General features: G+C 41.3%; 1 protein-coding gene across 2 annotated transcripts; it reads left to right on the top strand.

Moving 5' to 3' along the window:
- The first annotated feature begins 346 nt into the window (after positions 1-346).
- PCTP (phosphatidylcholine transfer protein) lies at positions 347-12,118 on the top strand. 2 transcript variants are annotated; one of them, XM_075044383.1, is made up of 6 exons: positions 347-723; positions 5,052-5,169; positions 9,089-9,168; positions 9,506-9,677; positions 10,310-10,377; positions 10,876-12,118. In XM_075044383.1, the coding sequence occupies exons 1-6, from the start codon at positions 466-468 to the stop codon at positions 10,939-10,941; spliced, it is 762 nt and encodes a 253-aa protein (XP_074900484.1). In that variant the 5' UTR covers positions 347-465; the 3' UTR covers positions 10,942-12,118. The 2 variants fall into 2 exon arrangements, with proteins under 2 accessions (XP_074900484.1, XP_074900485.1); XM_075044384.1 differs by lacking the exon at positions 347-723 and adding an exon at positions 904-1,027.
- The last annotated feature ends 2,321 nt before the right edge of the window (positions 12,119-14,439 follow it).

Below are 14,439 nucleotides of genomic sequence, written 5' to 3'. Positions count from 1 at the left end.
CTGCGTCAAACACATCTACCAACCAGCTGCCCAGCATTTATGCGTTCTTTACATATTCCCATATGAACAGCCCATAAAGAAAACTGCTTTTTAAAATGTGAAAAATATATATGTATAAAAATACACGTGCCCATAGAGACTAATCAATTTCCATCCTTGGGAAACACCCGAAAGGCAAGGCCCTGACCAACACACCAACGGGACCCGGCCCTGCTCTGGCAGCAGAGAAATGACTCGCACGTACAAAAACCTCCTCGCCCTCGTACCACTGAGAAACTGAGACCTTATGAGGAAACTGCAGAAAGCCCAGAGAGAACGTGCCGGGCAAAGCGATGCTCCCACACCCGTACCAGCGGGTTTACAGCGATACAAACCCTCGTCCTCCGCTCCCTTACCCCGCAGCGGGGCAGCGCCCCACCGCCTCCCACGTACCGGGACGGCCCCTGGGCTCGGCCCGACCCCGGCATGGCGGCGGGGGCCGGCCGGCGGGGAGGGGCGGCGGCGGCCGCCATTGGCTGGGCCCGGTGCGGCCGCCAATGCCCCGCGCCCGGCCGCCACCTCCCGCCGCCGCCGAGAATGGAGGCGCCGCCGCTGCCGGGCTTCTCCGAGGAGCAGTTTCGGGCCGCCTGCCGGGCGCTGGACCAGCCTGCACCGGCTGCGGGGGGACCCTGGCAGCTCCTGGTGGAGAGTATGGGCGTGAGGATCTACCGGCTGTACGACGAGGTGGGCGGGAGGAGGGAGATCCCCCCCCGCGCACACGCCGCCCCGCACCGGCGGGGGGGGAGGCCGTGCCTCCGATCCTCCCCGCCCGGGGCTGAGCCCCGCGTCGTGGGCGAGCGCCCGCGGGGCGGGGAGCCGCGGGAGGGCGGCTGAGGAGCGGGCCGGGCTGCCGGGGGCGGGGGAGAGGCGGCCCGTCCCCGTCCGGGGCCGCCGGTTCCCCGCACGGGTCAGGCTGAGGTCCGTTGTCCGTCCAGGCGCTGCAGGGCTCGGCTCGGTTTCTCCGGGCTCCCGGAAAGCGGCTTTCAGGGTAATGCTATTAACTGGTGATGGAGAAAGCTGCTCTGCAGAAAACACCGCTCTTGCAACCTGCTGGGGGAACCTGCGAACTGTGGGGCTCTTAACGCTTGCTAACAGCTGGTGGTCGGAGAAATTCCTGGTGGAAGGTGCTGTCGGCGACAGGAGCAGTCGTGGGTCTGACGGGGCGTTTGCTCTGCGTGTCCCACTTCTCTCCAGAGCCCTCTCTGAGGGGTGCGTGTGGTGAAGGGGAGACCCGTCCCTGCACGCCGGGTCCTGAGCACCTCCTGTGTTAGAGCAGCCTCCTGCCCCCCTCCCTTCTCCCTCTCTCCAAAACTCCCTTCGAACTGATTTCCCACCTTTCTCCCTCTAAGATCAGGAGGTGGTTCAGAAAGGGTTGGAATGAAATTCCCCCCTTTTGGGGGGGACTTAATTCTTTGAAGAAGATAAAAAGTTTAGGCTTCCAGAACTGACTTGTAGGTGATTAATTTAGTGAGTGTTTATTAAATCATAAATCACTGTGATTTATGATTTGATGACTTCTGAATCCATATAAATATCCTATTTCTTTAGCTCTGTGATCATAGTTACCTCTCAGCTCCTTATAAAGCTGGACTTCATGCTGTGCTTTGCATGAAAATTTTGGATTTGTATTCTGAAAAATCATTTCAGGCATGGTCATGTTAAAAACAAATAGCAAATAAAGCAAACGTATAGGTCTGTGTGAAAGGCGAGACAGGGTAGGCAAAGTCTTTTTAAAACAAAAAGTCACTTCATACACCTCAGAGTTTTTTGGTGGTAAATAATCCCTATTTACAGCGTGGATGTGGTAACTGGCAAGAGCAAGACAAACTTATCCGTGACTGCACACAGCAAAGGCAACCCTTGCGGTGTCAGCCGGGTATCTATGCAAGAATTAGATATGCTGATGAAATAGAGCTTACTAGGAGTGTTGCTTCTGGAGTGGATGAAATCGAAACTTTAGGACTGGAGCTTATCATAGACCTGTAAATGTGTCACGCAGTGAACAAAGGCAAAGTAACTTCAGGAAGCTGGAGGCTGGATTTAGCCAAACAAATGGGACCAGGTGTCTGTAAGACTTGTATTGGGGCAGCCTGTCTTGCTGTGGCTTTGCTGCTATTGTATAAATTGAAGCTGGCTAGATGGAAAGTAACTTAGGCTTCTCCTTCTCATGCTTTTATATAGAGGGACTATTAAGCTGACTAAAAAATATTTAGAAGAGTTTTGGGGGTTTTGTTGTTGTTGTTGGTTTTTTTGTTTGCATATTTTACGGTGACCCTAATTTAGGCTGAACGGATGCTAGGTAGGATGCAAGGGACCTTTTCAAGTCCAGTCTTCTGATTCTGCTGGGAAATAAGTCTCTTGTTTGTTTTGTCTTCTAGTTGCTTCAAATTGCCACATGAGAAGAAGAACCAAGTCTAGGAGGAGGGTCTTTGCTTAAAGTTGTTACTGGAAAAATTGGCTTTTAGCACTTATTGAACTTCAAGTCCACTATAGCAGTGGTAGTCCTGGAAGCTGAAGGCAGCAATTATGTTTCCTGTTGCCTTCTCTTTCCGCCTTCTCTTTCCACCTTCTTTGCAGGCTACACAAATTGATCTCCTGGGCTTTCCTGCTCTGTGCTGTATTCCAAGCCGCTGATTGACTCTCCTGCTGATAGGCCTTTGAAAAATTTCACTCTTGTTTTAACTTTCTTCTTATAAATTGCTGTTTTTATTGAATGTCTTTGTCCAGCTTACCTCCTGCAAGGCGTACTGTTCACTTTTCAGATCGTGATTTGCTATTTCATACCGTTATCAAAATACTACCCTTTTTAATAGATGATACTTAATGATGTATGCCATGATTTGTCTAGCAGTTGAACAAATAGATTGGTAGAGAAGAACAGCATAATTTCTGGATCTGTCTTGAGCTACAGTATAAGAACTTGAAGGCTACAGATATAAGAATGACTGAACTGGTATTGTGAACCAGTTGGGAGCCTACTTTTGAATGTAAGGTAGAATCCCATGTGTTAAGTCAGGAGATTAGGTAGTGCAGCACTTGCGCTCTGTATTTAGTGGCTTCTGAATTATGTGACAGTAAATGACATCACTACAGCTCTATTTTAGTCTCTTGATGGAGGTTCTATCTATAGCACAAATGCTCTAAAGACCTATATTGTATGCCTATCTTTTGATAATCCTCAATTAAAAAGTATTACAGGCACTTCAGCTGCCTATTGGTTGGAACATAAAAGCTTTAGAAACAAGCAATACAATGTAATAGTTTGTGGTCCTAAAGTTTTACTCTGGAAGTGTGAAACTGTAGTCTGTCCTCACTAAGGTACAAAGCACGCGATTCTAGGCAAAGTCTCTGAGGCAAGCTCTGTTAGCTTAAATGAGAAAATTACTGCATGGCTTTCTTCTATCAAAGAGATTAAAAGGAAGCTAAAGGATGCAAAGAAACAGTGAGTGTGCTGATGAACAGCTAGCTTTGCATGTTGACTGCAAAATTAAAGTTTCAGGTGAGTTTGGTTTGTTACCTCTCAAGATGCAGTCATAATCAAAGTCCAGGAAAAGAATACAAAGACTATTCTTCAGTGAAAGAGCAGCCCCATGACATGGGAAAGCAAAACATTTTGTCTGAATTACTAGAAGAGCGAGAAGAGTTGTGGTTTGCTGTTCTCCTGCCTTATGTGACACTTAATGTGAATGTACATACATGCAAGAAAATCCACGTAGTGTTTCTGACTAGTGACCTGGAATTAAATAGTGTTTAAGGTAAAACAACTATTTTTGAAGTACCAGTGTTGTGCTTTGGCATATGCTGTTGGGTCTTGGCTCAATTTCAGGTGTGATATTTTCAAAATTAGTTTTTCTTGTGAAAATAAAAGCGTTGATGTTGTTTACAAAGGTGATATGAGTGCATGGGGCTGCACAGGTGCTGAACAGTTCAAGTTTGAAGCTAGTGTTTGATGCTTCAGTGAAGCCCCAGTGAAGATGAGTAGCTTAAGCTTCTTGGTCCCGTTATTATCTTCTGGTACATCAAATCTTCATCTTCTAGGGTTGATTTGTGAAGGGGAAGGAGACAAATCAACCATTCACTAACAGAATGTTATATAATCCTTCCTTCCCTTTCCTTGAGAATGCTTGAATTTGGTTCTACACTGTATATTCAAAATACTCTCATTGTTTTAATTTAGTCCTGAACCGGTACTAACAATAGTACAAACATTGCTCTATAGGCACAGATGGAGTTCCCATATGTTGAGAGTAACACTAAAAGCATTAACATAGGAGATATCCTGCACCCCACCCCTTTAGTGCAGACAGCTTTCCGTGCAAATAGCTGGTAACTATTCAAGGCAGATATAATAGTGCATTGTGTATAAGCATGGTTGTATATTGGCAACCTGGTGTAGTGGAAGGTGTCCCTGCCCATGGCAGGGGGGTTGGAACTAGATGGTTTTTAAAGTCCCTTCCAACCCAAACCATTCTATGATTGTATGAACATTGTAAAGTATTCTTGTATGACAGCCTGAAGTATAAGCATACCTAACTTGCTGGAAAGCTTATTCCAGATCGTGGAGTACTTGGTAACCTCCTGGAAATGGCTGAGATTCTTAAGCATGTTATATAGGGTCTGAAGACCTTGCTACAAGAATTTGATGCTTCTGGTAAGCTTCAATGTGGGCAGGATTTAGTCCATACTGACCACTGGAGATGAAAAGGGGCGTGCATGTGTGTGAAGAAACATGCTCCCTTTGGAACTACTTATGAAGTAAAAGGGTACTGGTGTAAGGGAAGGAACAACCATTGTGCAAGGCAGGTCAGCCTGTCTGGATTTAAACTTTCATATATAGATCAAAAAGTCGAGGTTAAAGACTGAATCTTGCATTGTTTTTTGAACACTTGCTTTCACAGCTCTTGAGCGTATTTGTAGTATGTGCCCCACCTAACTTCCTTCAGCTGTTCTCCCTGCTGCAGAGTATTTCCCTTTCCTGTGTGACTTTTCCTCTCCCCATTCTGTTTCCACAGCAATCAGGACTTTATGAGTATAAAATCTTCGGTGGTCTTGCTGACTGTCCCCCAAAACTGTGTGCAGATGTCTATATGGACCTAGATTTCAGAAAACAATGGGATCAGTATGTTAAAGGTAAGCTCATCTAGGCAGTTTAAAAGCAAGCTTTATGTCCACATTGACTCTTCCCACTAAAACTTTCTTCAAAGGTATTGTAAAGTTGCTGCATCCAAAGGCTTTGGGCCAGACTTAAGTAGCTTTTGGGATAAGGTTGCACTCTGCACATATACGAGTAAACACTGACGTGGAACAGCCAATATCTCATCACCACATAGCTTTCTTCTGGAATGAATTCTTTCCACGTTGTTTAAAGCATATAATTGGCATCACTTGTTATGCTGGAGCATCTTGTAGCTTCTAGTTGTTGTAATTCCTAGGTTAAATTTTAGATGTTCTGGGGAGAAATGGAGAAGGTACCTTTTGTGCATCTTTGCATATTGTGCCAGAGCAGTGCAATCATAGAATACCAGGTTGGAAGGGACCTCAAGGATCATCTGGTCCACCCTTTCTTGGCAAAAGCACGGTATAGACAAGATGGCACAGCACCCTGTCCAGCTGAATCTTAAAAGTGTCCAATGTTAGGGAATTCACCACTTCCCTGGGGAGATTATTCCAATGGCTGATTGTTCCCATTGTGAAAAATTTTCCTCTGACTTGCACCAGTTTGATGCATGATGGTGTGTCTTTTCCTGAAAGCATTGGTTGTTCTTGGCACCTTTTACAATCAGAAATGGGTGTATTGAGAGAATAGTTGGTGACTTCGGGCTTTTACAGAGAAAAGAATAACTAATTTAGTTGTGTTTATTTAATGTTGTCTTTGAAAAGGGGAGTTGAACCTGGGTATCGCTATGATGTTAAAACATCTTAAGTTAGCAGTGACAATGCAAGGATTCAGCTGATGTAGGTATCCAGTAATCCATTTATTTTAAAGATGGGGAGCCTTTTCCTTTTAAGCCTGTGCTTAAAATCGGTTCAGGCCAGTAAGACTGAAACATGCTCAAAGTGTTTTGCTGAACAAAGAACAGTGTTAAAAAACACAGAACTGTTAAATATTGTGCTTGTTAAGTCTAGGACAGCTCTATGGTGAACAGCTACTGGTAATGCCTTGTGGTTCTCTGTATCAATACAGCCAGTTTGACTCGTGTCGGTACTTGGTCAAGCTTAAGAAGCTATGTCTTCGTTAGTACGTGCTACTTGTCAAAATGGGCAATAGCTTTCTTGTAGCAAAGGCCACTTTGCCATTAACGTAAGAAAAAAAGCTGGAGTGGGACTCAACGTTATCATATTGGATGTAAAAATACTATGTTATCTTGAGTTACTTCAGCAGTCTTTCATTTAAGTGCATTTAGGAGAACTGAATCCTTCTTAAACAAACACTTTTTTTTTTTTTTTTTTTTTTTTTTTTTGGTAATGCCTTCATAGAGAAAAGAAAGGAAGCAGTTGGGGGAAGCTACACCCTTAAACTAAAAACTAGATAATGTTGCAGAGTTGGCGTTTATATCCTTGCTGACCGTGATATGTTAATCTGTGAATTTATACTTTTGCTGGTACTTCAAGTCCAGTGTTTCACACAAGTTAACTCTTGAAGGGCATAAATATAATGTTAATGCTTTCCTTTTAGCTTAAAATTTGACACAAGCTCTCCCATTCTTTAGAACTGTACATATGATGAAATACCAGTAGCCAACATTTTCAATGTAAACAATATAAGCTTTGTTTTTCTCCTTTCACATTTAGGGAGAAAAACCAGAAAACTTCCGTTCAGAGCCTTCTTGCTCTTTGTTTTACTGTTTTTGTTCCTTGTTGCTCTTACAGCTACGCAACAATGGCAGTCCAAAGAAGAGTTTTCTGCTGAACTGCTGGCTGGTATTGAAATAAAAACAAGACCAGAGTAGAAGTAGCTGCCTTTTTAGTTGAAAAGGTAACGGCTCCTGCACTAAGCACAAGAGGAGCTAATCTCTATCCTCTAGTTCTGTTCAGCAAAACTCTTTATGAAGGCCTGACTGGAGGCAGATATAGACAAGATTCCTGTGAGTATTTCAGAAGGTCAGGCTTTGATCTGTTCTTGCCAAGGATTTGCCTGAGGCCTCAGAAATTTTGGTATCTGTCTGCTACTATTGTTGCATTGCTGTTAGTACCCTGGCTATTTCCAAAGCAGGCTCCTGGACATCTATAAGATGTGGACATCCTGAGGCCTGGTCTGCAGGGAAGCTGTGACTAAACTGTAGAGTAGTGACTGAGGTACCATATGCTTTTGTGGCATGGTACAAAATGGTTGGGCCTCAGCAATATTAAAACTTGCTACTCCTGATTGCAAGAGCATCCTGATTGAGATCATACTTCCCAACAATTTAATGGTAATAATTGACTGCTAAAGCAGCAAATGCAGCTGTGACTGTTACGAATAAAACGGACTTGAGATCTGTTGTAGTAATGCTAAGTGAAATCTGGTTATTGATTAAAATGCATTGTATTCTGCTTTGATCAGAAGCTGTCCACTAGTATTGACAGACTAAAGTGAATACAGGTGGGACGTGACTTACCTATTGCATGCTTTTTCTGTGTTTGCAAAGATACAAAGGTAGATGAGTTAGTAGCTACCAATTGCATTGAGGTCTTTAAAATAGTGTCTTAATCCCTTTGAAAAAGGAAAGCTCTGCAGTTAGAAATGAAAGTAAAGCTAATAAACCAATGCTCCAGTGACCTCTGGTGGATAGCATAATGCTGTAGCTTATTACAACACTGGGAATATTGTGCATCCAATACTGTTCCAACCTGGAGAAGAGGAGAAGCTGTTTTCGTGGGTGACATCTGACTTGCAGGGCATACTAAGAGAAGTCTAGCTTGAAACATGTTATATAGGGAAAGAATCTCCCATCTGTGGCACTCTTCTTGCCTTAGCAATGAGATTATCAGTCTGTTCTAGCCTTTTTTTTTTTAAAACTACTGCAAGTGATGTGGCAGACTGTGTGCATTAACTCTGAAGGATATATAGCACCTCAGGCAGAAGTCTGCTCTAAAGGAGGAACAGACCACTCTTGACTGTTAATGTGAACCACCTCTCTGCATCACACCCTTTTTAACTGCACCCATGTAATGACCAGTCCCTGAGCAGACAGGAATTTACCCTGGCTCAGCCCTATGGCTTGTCAGGTCCATTGCCCTGATAATGGCAGTTATTGTCTCAAGGGAAGAAGCCATGCAGTAGACAGTTTTTCAAACTCAGTTATGTAGTTTGACTTGAACTAATTTTTATCCTTCATGCCACACTAGTACCTGACTGAGTCACTGCCATGTTTTAGGGACTGTTAGATTTTTTTATTTTTTTTTTCCCCCTATTTAGCTGCCTTCTGATTGAGTTTCCAGGCAGACTGAAGGTGGTGTAATGAAGGCTTATAAACTGCTCAAGCTTCTTGATCACTGTTGCCTGTATATACTGCTGTGAAATTCCTAATAGCTTTTCCAAACTTCATTAATCCCTCATATAAGACCTCTTCACGTATTGAAAAACACTGCTTGTTAGCTCAGAATGATTTACAAGGATAATGACATGGTTGTGAAAAAGCATACTGTGCTTGCGGCTCAGAAGTATACAGAATATGCATAGGTGAGGAAACAGCTTTGAGATGGAAAGGCTTTGAATGAGCTAACTGTCTGAAAAGGAATTTGACTCTGCCTCCACCCAGAATTGTTCTGGTTTTGTGTTTTGGGGGTTTTTCATTAGGTGGGTTTTTTTGGTTTTTTTCATCAACGAATTCAATAGCAGCAGAAAAACAGGCCACCTGCTTTTGTGTATTTGGTTCCTGAACAACCCTGCTACAGAACTTTTCCTAACATCTTCTATTGCTACAACTTTACATACGTATCAATTTTGACGTAAGGGTTGCGTGTAAAATGTGCTAATGTCAGAAATCTGAGCAGTTCTTGATGCCACGTATGGTTCTGTTGCAGTAGAAATTTAAAATATCTAACAATCTTCCTTTTTCGACTATAGAACTACATGAGAAAATATATGATGGTGAAAAAGTAATCTACTGGGAAGTGAAGTACCCTTTTCCTCTCTCAAACAGAGATGTATCCTTTCAAGCTTTTTTGTTCCTCTTGCAGTTTTTGTCACCTGGTCATCCAGGGATCCCAACAGTGTACTGATTGTACTGCTCTGCTGCACTTGATCTAAGATCTTGCAGTCCTCATGTTACATGGAATATGTATAGCATGAAGAAGAGCGTGGGTGCCTCTTCCCACACAGAACTAAAGCTCACATAGCTGAATTATTACTCTGCAGGATTGAATCCTATAGAAGCATAAGAAATAATTTGAAGGGGCTGGTATTTGTAATGGAATTCACTTGTCAATTCATCATATGTCAAACTGACACTGTTTTGACATGCCTTCTCAACTTGGAATACAGTATGTCTATATTCGTGAATGTCGAGAGATGGATGTTGATGGGCGGAAGATCTGGGTTGTGTTAGCTCAAAGTGTGTCTGTTCCTCAGTGCCCTGAAAAGCCTGGTATTGTCAGAGTTAAAAGCTATAAACAAAGTCTGGCAATTGAAAGTGATGGCAAGACTGGATCTAAAGGTAAGAGGTCAAGAAAGTGTGATCACAAGTCATGTAGAAATGGAAATTTTAAGCTAAAACCAGTTCCTATAAAGTGGATGTACTGAGTCCAGTGCAGCGTGCTACTGTTAAGAATCTTTTAACAGTTGGGCTGGGTAGTTAAGAATAGACTACTGACCACATCATTCTGCACTCTCATCCCACCCCCACTCCCTCATCCCACACTTATTTTCCTGCCAGCTGGTTCAGTTGGGTAAAGTCTGATGCTAGCTGCAATTTGGTTAACTCGGCAATGATTTAAATATCATGCTTGACAGATGTATAGATTAAAGGGTTTGCCTAGAGATTGACTCCTGTCTGAGATTAGTCCTTTAAAGACAACCTTATTTTATAAGACAGGCTGCCTAAAATAGTTTGCAATAGTCTAAATTAATATTATGGTGCTCTCAGCTTCCCAGAGGTTAACTGGGAATGGCTATACTTATTTCACATTCCACTTCAGTACAAGTTGACTTTTTTGTGACGAATTCAGAGCAGAACTGTTGTACTTGGTGCTTCAGTCATGCACACTGACAGGATCTGTCATACGGTGTTAGAGCTAATACTCAGACTATGGCTGGATAATGTTGTAGTAACTTCTCTCTCATCTCTAGTCTATATGTACTACTTTGATAATCCTGGTGGCATGATTCCGTCATGGCTGGTCAACTGGGCTGCCAAGGTAAGTAAAGGTTGACAGCACAATTGTCTTTGGCTAATCTGTTTCAAACAATGTATTAACTGTATCCATACCTGTCTTCTGCATGTTGGGTAGCATTAATTTTTTCTGAAACGGATGTATCGACCTTTCTAGCTCTTATGCAGTCCCATTTTTAGAGTCTCGCTATTGTCTGCTTACATGGCAGTTGTCTTAATTTTTAATTTTTTTTAAATTCCTGTCAAATTCCTTTTCTTAGTCAACCAGCTGGGTAAATTTCTGCAACAAAAACAACAAATCCATGTTGCAGAGCATATGTGAATAGCCTTAACGCAAGCAAACTTCAATAGTGCAGTCTGTTTACAAAGTATTAAAAGAATGGTCAGCTGCTTTGTACCAGATCTTGGAATTGTCCTGTATTTGTTTGAAGGCCTTGATCTATATAGTGGGAATTCTCATCTTGCTTATAGTTTTTCTTGATAACATTATGCAAGAATGACTTTTCCACTTTTCTCTTTACAGAGTGGTGTGCCTACTTTCTTGAAGGATATGCAAAAAGCTTGCCGTAATTATTCTAAGAACATATAGGTCAAAGTTGATCTTAGTTGTTTAACTCGTAGAGCTCTGCACTTACAGAAATGGCTACTGTATATTACACTGGATAAAATCTACCTCTAATATTGGAAAGATTTTTATTTTACTTGGTTTATGCCTTGAATTTTATTAGATCTTTGTTTCCATCTCCAACTGAAGAGCTACCCACTGACAAGGTAACACCAACATCAGCTGCATCCTCTAGAAAGTACTTAAGTTTAGCCTTGTTCTCCATGCTTTGCTTATGCTGATTGTAATGTGTCAGCTAGAGGAATTCCATTGATTACATCCTCGGACAACAGACAATGATCTTCCTAGGAAAAATGTCTGAACTTGGACTGAAAATTCTCTGCATGTGTTATGCCTGCATCTGCCTTTGTGGCCTTGCAGGGTGGCTTCCTACCAAAATTGAATAATGGAACTTGCATTGCTTAGGAGGAAACGCTTTTGCTACCCAAGTTTGTAATTGTAAACTGTCTGCCTGCTATAAACCTAAAAATGATGAGGGCATATAGGTAAATTACTAGAAGTCTGCAGTAGGAACTGGAACTCTGTGTTACTAAGCTTCCTTGTGATAGCTTTAAGTCCAGATATGAAAGGACTTGTGCCTAAAGCCTTGCATTCACATCTCAGTATCCCTTTATGAAAAGTAAAAACCAGTAGCTCTGTCCGGCTAGTAAAAAAGGAGGAGTTGGCTTCCATGTCTGATTTAAAGGTAGCAAGTTATATCTTCAGAGTCAGTAGCTTTATCTATAAAGCAGCTTGGATACCAACTTTAAACTGGAAGTAATTTTGAAGGGCATGCCTGCAACTAAATGTGAATGAACTTGATGTGAAACTTTGGCTTGCTTGCATTTTTAAATTTCATGCTGATGTAAAGAGTGAAACTGTAATTTTGGATGGTAATCCACTAAAAGTACAACTGAGCAGGAAATTAAATTTCCATCACCTTTGTGGGGTGTGGGGCAGGAGGGAGTGGGGAGGGTGGAGCGCATAAAAGGTGAGAGGTCCTCAATCTCAGGGATTTAAAATATTCTGCATCATTACTAAATCTGATCCTGTTACTGAACAAATCTTGTAATGGGGTAGCTTTGTCTTGTTAAAAAAGAAATTATTGAAGTGATTGCCTTTATACTTTGTGTAAATATTTGTTTCCAATAAATCATTATTCTATCCATGCAGTGTTCTTGTTCCATCTCTCACATTTAAGAGTGGCCATGCTGGGCAGGTCACAAATGACACGTTGATATCATGGGCTGTTTTATTTTTAAAGGCTTTTGAAAGAGTAACTTGGATTCATGAGAAATAAGTAGGATTCCATGTGTTCTGAAGAGCTTGCTGCCAGCAGTTTAGGCATTTTTCAAGTGTCTGACTTGGAGACCATTACTGAGTTGAATATTACAGTGCTAGACAACTCTGAATCCATTTTAAATTTAGCTGTCACGTGTGGTTTTTTCCAGCAGATAAAGAACAGATATCGAGAGAGAATAGTTCTGAAGCATAATTCTCTTTAACTTTCCGTGATTTTTGTACACATGCACTTACTGGAACTGGAGCCAAATTTTTATTTCTGTGTACTGAAAATGAATTGCCTCTATCATACCAAGAATATGATGGTGTTTTACCTGAGTATATCAATTCTCGAATTTCTTTTTGGCAGTGTTTAAAAAAAAACTACCTTGAGAATTCAGAAACCATTTTAGCAGTGTGCTAAGTATGTAGGAATTCAAATGTCATAAGCAATCACAAGAATACACAAAAGAGTTGCTTTTGAACAACAGGATGTGGATACAAGTTATGTCCTGAAGCAAAGCAGCAAAGGTGGGACTAGGTAGATTGTTCAATAAAGAAACTAGAAAAGCAACAAGCTGTTCTAGACTAGGTATAACAGAATTTAAAAAGAGGACTAGCTGAGGATGAATCTTCCTGGAACAATGATGCAAACTAATTGATTGCCAATTCCTTCTGATCAAAACCGACCTCTGTACCACGGTAGTACAAAACCTATCTGTAATTGTAAACCTACCTTAAAACTTAGAGTTTCAAGGTTTACAAGAAATGTGTACCTAGTGAGCTGAGTATGCGCAGAGATGAATCATGTACAGATGAGGTAATTTTTTTCATCCTTTTTCTTGAACCAATCTGTAATTTTGTTTAGTCTTTATTTAAATGAAAGCAGGAGAAAGAGTGAAAGCATTTTATATTCATAAATTCATGGTTGCATCTTTGTCATTACAGTTATTTGTCATCAAGACGTAGTTTACAGTTGTCTGCACTGGACTGAAACAGTTAAGACTTGAGCATTCAAGAGGCTGAAGGGCTCCATTGTCAATCTTGCTGAAAACTTGATTTCGTACAGACCCCACACTGAGACTACAAAATACATGGCTTTTGCTCACATATCCTTATTAAAACCATTGCACAGGCAGTTTTTTGTGCTGTACACAACTTTCCAGATTAAAATGCATTTGATTAAACAGTAGCTATGGAAAACAGCTTTTCCTCTATTTGCAAGCAACTAACCAATGATGTGAGATGAATGCAACATCAGATCTGTTAAATTTAGGTCCCCATGAGCTTTCATAGTGACATAAATGTGCAGTGACTCTTCAGTTCGTTTAAGTGTGTGTTACTACACCTATCTTGTATTACTAGGGAAGAAAAAGCAGTTCCAGCTTTGTGTGATGTGGCTTCTTATCTAAATGGGAGATTACAATCAGAAAGAAAGTGTTGGTATTTTTCAGTCTTTGGATGTAAAGATATTCATAAAGCATTCTAGAGCTTTATTCATTACTGATTAAATATTTATCTCGTATAAATTATACATGCATTGTGAATTTTCTGGATAGCTTGAACAGAAATTTACCTGCTGTGAAAGTTGTAAGTCATTGAGTTATGGTGCACAGGGTTAAAAAAATGGACCCCCCTGTCCCATGCTCTTTGTTAATGTAGCACCTGAAAGTTAGCTTTCTGTTTTCACCAGCTCACCTAAAAATGGAGCTCAAAGTTTGTTCTTTTACAGTGATCTGTTGTAAACATAGGGTTGTTTGAATAAAAAGGATGAAGCATGTCTGTTAGGTGATGATTGAGCTTCTCATCTTCTATATCCCACCCCCATTGGCAGATCAGCAGGTATCACACTCTGCAGATTAATAGGGACTAATGAAGTTTTCCTAGTAGCCAAATAGAACTAGAAAAGTGCTGTAGTTTCTGGCAATAAACAGGCTTCTGATCCAAAGTGCAATAATCAGGCTTTCCATAAATCATAGTGAGCTTTGGATCTATTCTCATATAGAACTTTTGTTTTAAAATTACCAGCTCTTACAGAAACATATTTTTGCATGTTCTTCACATAAAGAAGTGGTTCTTTTGGGGGATGACTGGTCACCCATCCCCTGTTTCCATAAGGAGTGATGTTGTAACAAAGTGAATATAAACCATTCTTCCATATTGTGTTCTAGTCATTCAAATCCATTCTTTCCATGTGATGTC

The sequence above is a fragment of the Buteo buteo genome, chromosome 13 (assembly GCF_964188355.1).
Source record: "Buteo buteo chromosome 13, bButBut1.hap1.1, whole genome shotgun sequence".
In the NCBI taxonomy this organism is placed as follows: Eukaryota; Metazoa; Chordata; class Aves; order Accipitriformes; family Accipitridae; genus Buteo; species Buteo buteo.
The sequence above is the reverse complement of the archived record's forward strand: the minus strand, read 5'-3'. Positions and strand labels throughout refer to the sequence as shown.